The 1,576-nt window shown below is 30.6% G+C and overlaps 1 protein-coding gene across 2 annotated transcripts in view; it reads right to left on the bottom strand.

Annotated features, from left to right (window-relative positions):
* The window catches only part of LOC106873594 (low-density lipoprotein receptor-related protein 6), a 699,058-nt gene that overhangs the window by 74,172 nt on the left and 623,310 nt on the right, over positions 1–1,576 (bottom strand). For both annotated transcript variants that reach the window (XM_052965592.1, XM_052965587.1), the window contains exon 8: positions 871–1,013. In XM_052965592.1, the coding sequence (XP_052821552.1) occupies positions 871–1,013 (143 nt within the window). The remainder of the gene's footprint in view (positions 1–870; positions 1,014–1,576) is intronic.

Raw genomic sequence — 1,576 nt, 5'->3', positions numbered from 1 at the left:
TATATATATATATATATATATATCTACACACACACATATATATTCATTTATTTTATGTTCGTTTTTCCATGCTGGCACACACATCCTTATCATTACCATAATACAACATACTTCTTCACGTGCTATATCCATCCTCATCAGCTGTCAACCAAAGAATGTCATTTTGGTTGCTGAATTACTAATCTTCCTCCTCCAACATCTATGGTACCACTAGTCATAAAGGCCACAGGACAAGATAAATTGGTAGTCACCTTGCTATAGTGTCAGTCTACATATAGTAGAGATAGTTATCACACTATAAAATCAATTTATATATACTAGAGTTCATAGTAGAGGTCGATATACAGAACTTCAGTTCTGATTTAATGAGCATAACCCAATAAGAGTGGAGGAAATTGTGTAACATGAGTAGAAATGAGAAGTAAGAACATAGCTATTGAATAAGCCTCACTAATCAGGTTTGACAGGATACCAATTGTTTGGAATGATCAAACAATTTCTCCTCAAAGAGCTCAGTTTTACTGTTGTACATATTTACATAATATTCTACTTTGAAACTACATTAAAGTTTTCATTCTCTACAAGTCTTTGGTAATGGTCATGCATGGAAATAATTAGCTGTAATTTGATGGTATATTTACTTCTAACACAGAATACATCTGTTCAGAAAGAATTTTGATGAAATTTGTCTTTGAAATTTTTCCTTGTGATTTAGCTAGAAACAACAAAAAATAGCATCTATATTCAAATACCAGTTTAAAGGCTACTCCAACTAATTAGAAGGTAATCAATATTGAAGTCATTGAGTAAAAACTGTACTGCATCTTGTCATTCATTCTGTTTTGTATAAAAACCAATTAACTCTCTTACTTTTTCAATGGGGTCATAGGTGATAGCACTTGGGTCTGAGCTCCATCCAACCAATGTTAAATAAGGAGTGACCGGCCAGCCAACAGCATGAAAACCAACTTGACCAGTTCCAGTGAGGGTGTAGAACAGAAGGTTATCAGGAACTGTAATTAGAAAACAAAGAATGAGATATGTCTTTTAAAATGTTTATATAAAAAAAAATTGTACGTTTTGAAAACAAAATATTTTCCTCAATCAATGAAAACTCTTATTTTTCTCACTCTACATTAGGATGGGATAATTATAAAAATGTTGATATGATATTAATAACCTTGTATTTGATAATAAAATAACATCCAACTGATGCTAAAGATTACTCATTTGAAATAGTAGCTAAAGACAAGAATAGTTTGATTGCTGGTTTATTCAGGAATTCTGGCTTTGCTGCAAATATTAATCGATGGTTTAGAATATTTAACTTCTCACTGGCAACCAATTAGAATCATTATAAATAAGACTAGTGGAAATGGCAGTTCTGGTTACATAAAGTCTCCAGTTACATAATAAAGGTTGGTAGGGAAAACTCAATTTAAAATAAGTAAACAAAATAAATGAAGAACAAAGAAAGCAATATTAAGGTAGTATTTAGCTGATGTTTGCAGTATATTAAGTCACTAGGGTACGTATGTATATATATATATATATATATATATATATATATATATAT

The sequence above is a fragment of the Octopus bimaculoides genome, chromosome 1, assembly GCF_001194135.2.
Source record: "Octopus bimaculoides isolate UCB-OBI-ISO-001 chromosome 1, ASM119413v2, whole genome shotgun sequence".
In the NCBI taxonomy this organism is placed as follows: Eukaryota; Metazoa; Mollusca; class Cephalopoda; order Octopoda; family Octopodidae; genus Octopus; species Octopus bimaculoides.
Note: the sequence above shows the minus strand (reverse complement) of the source record. Positions and strands in the feature narration are given on the sequence as shown.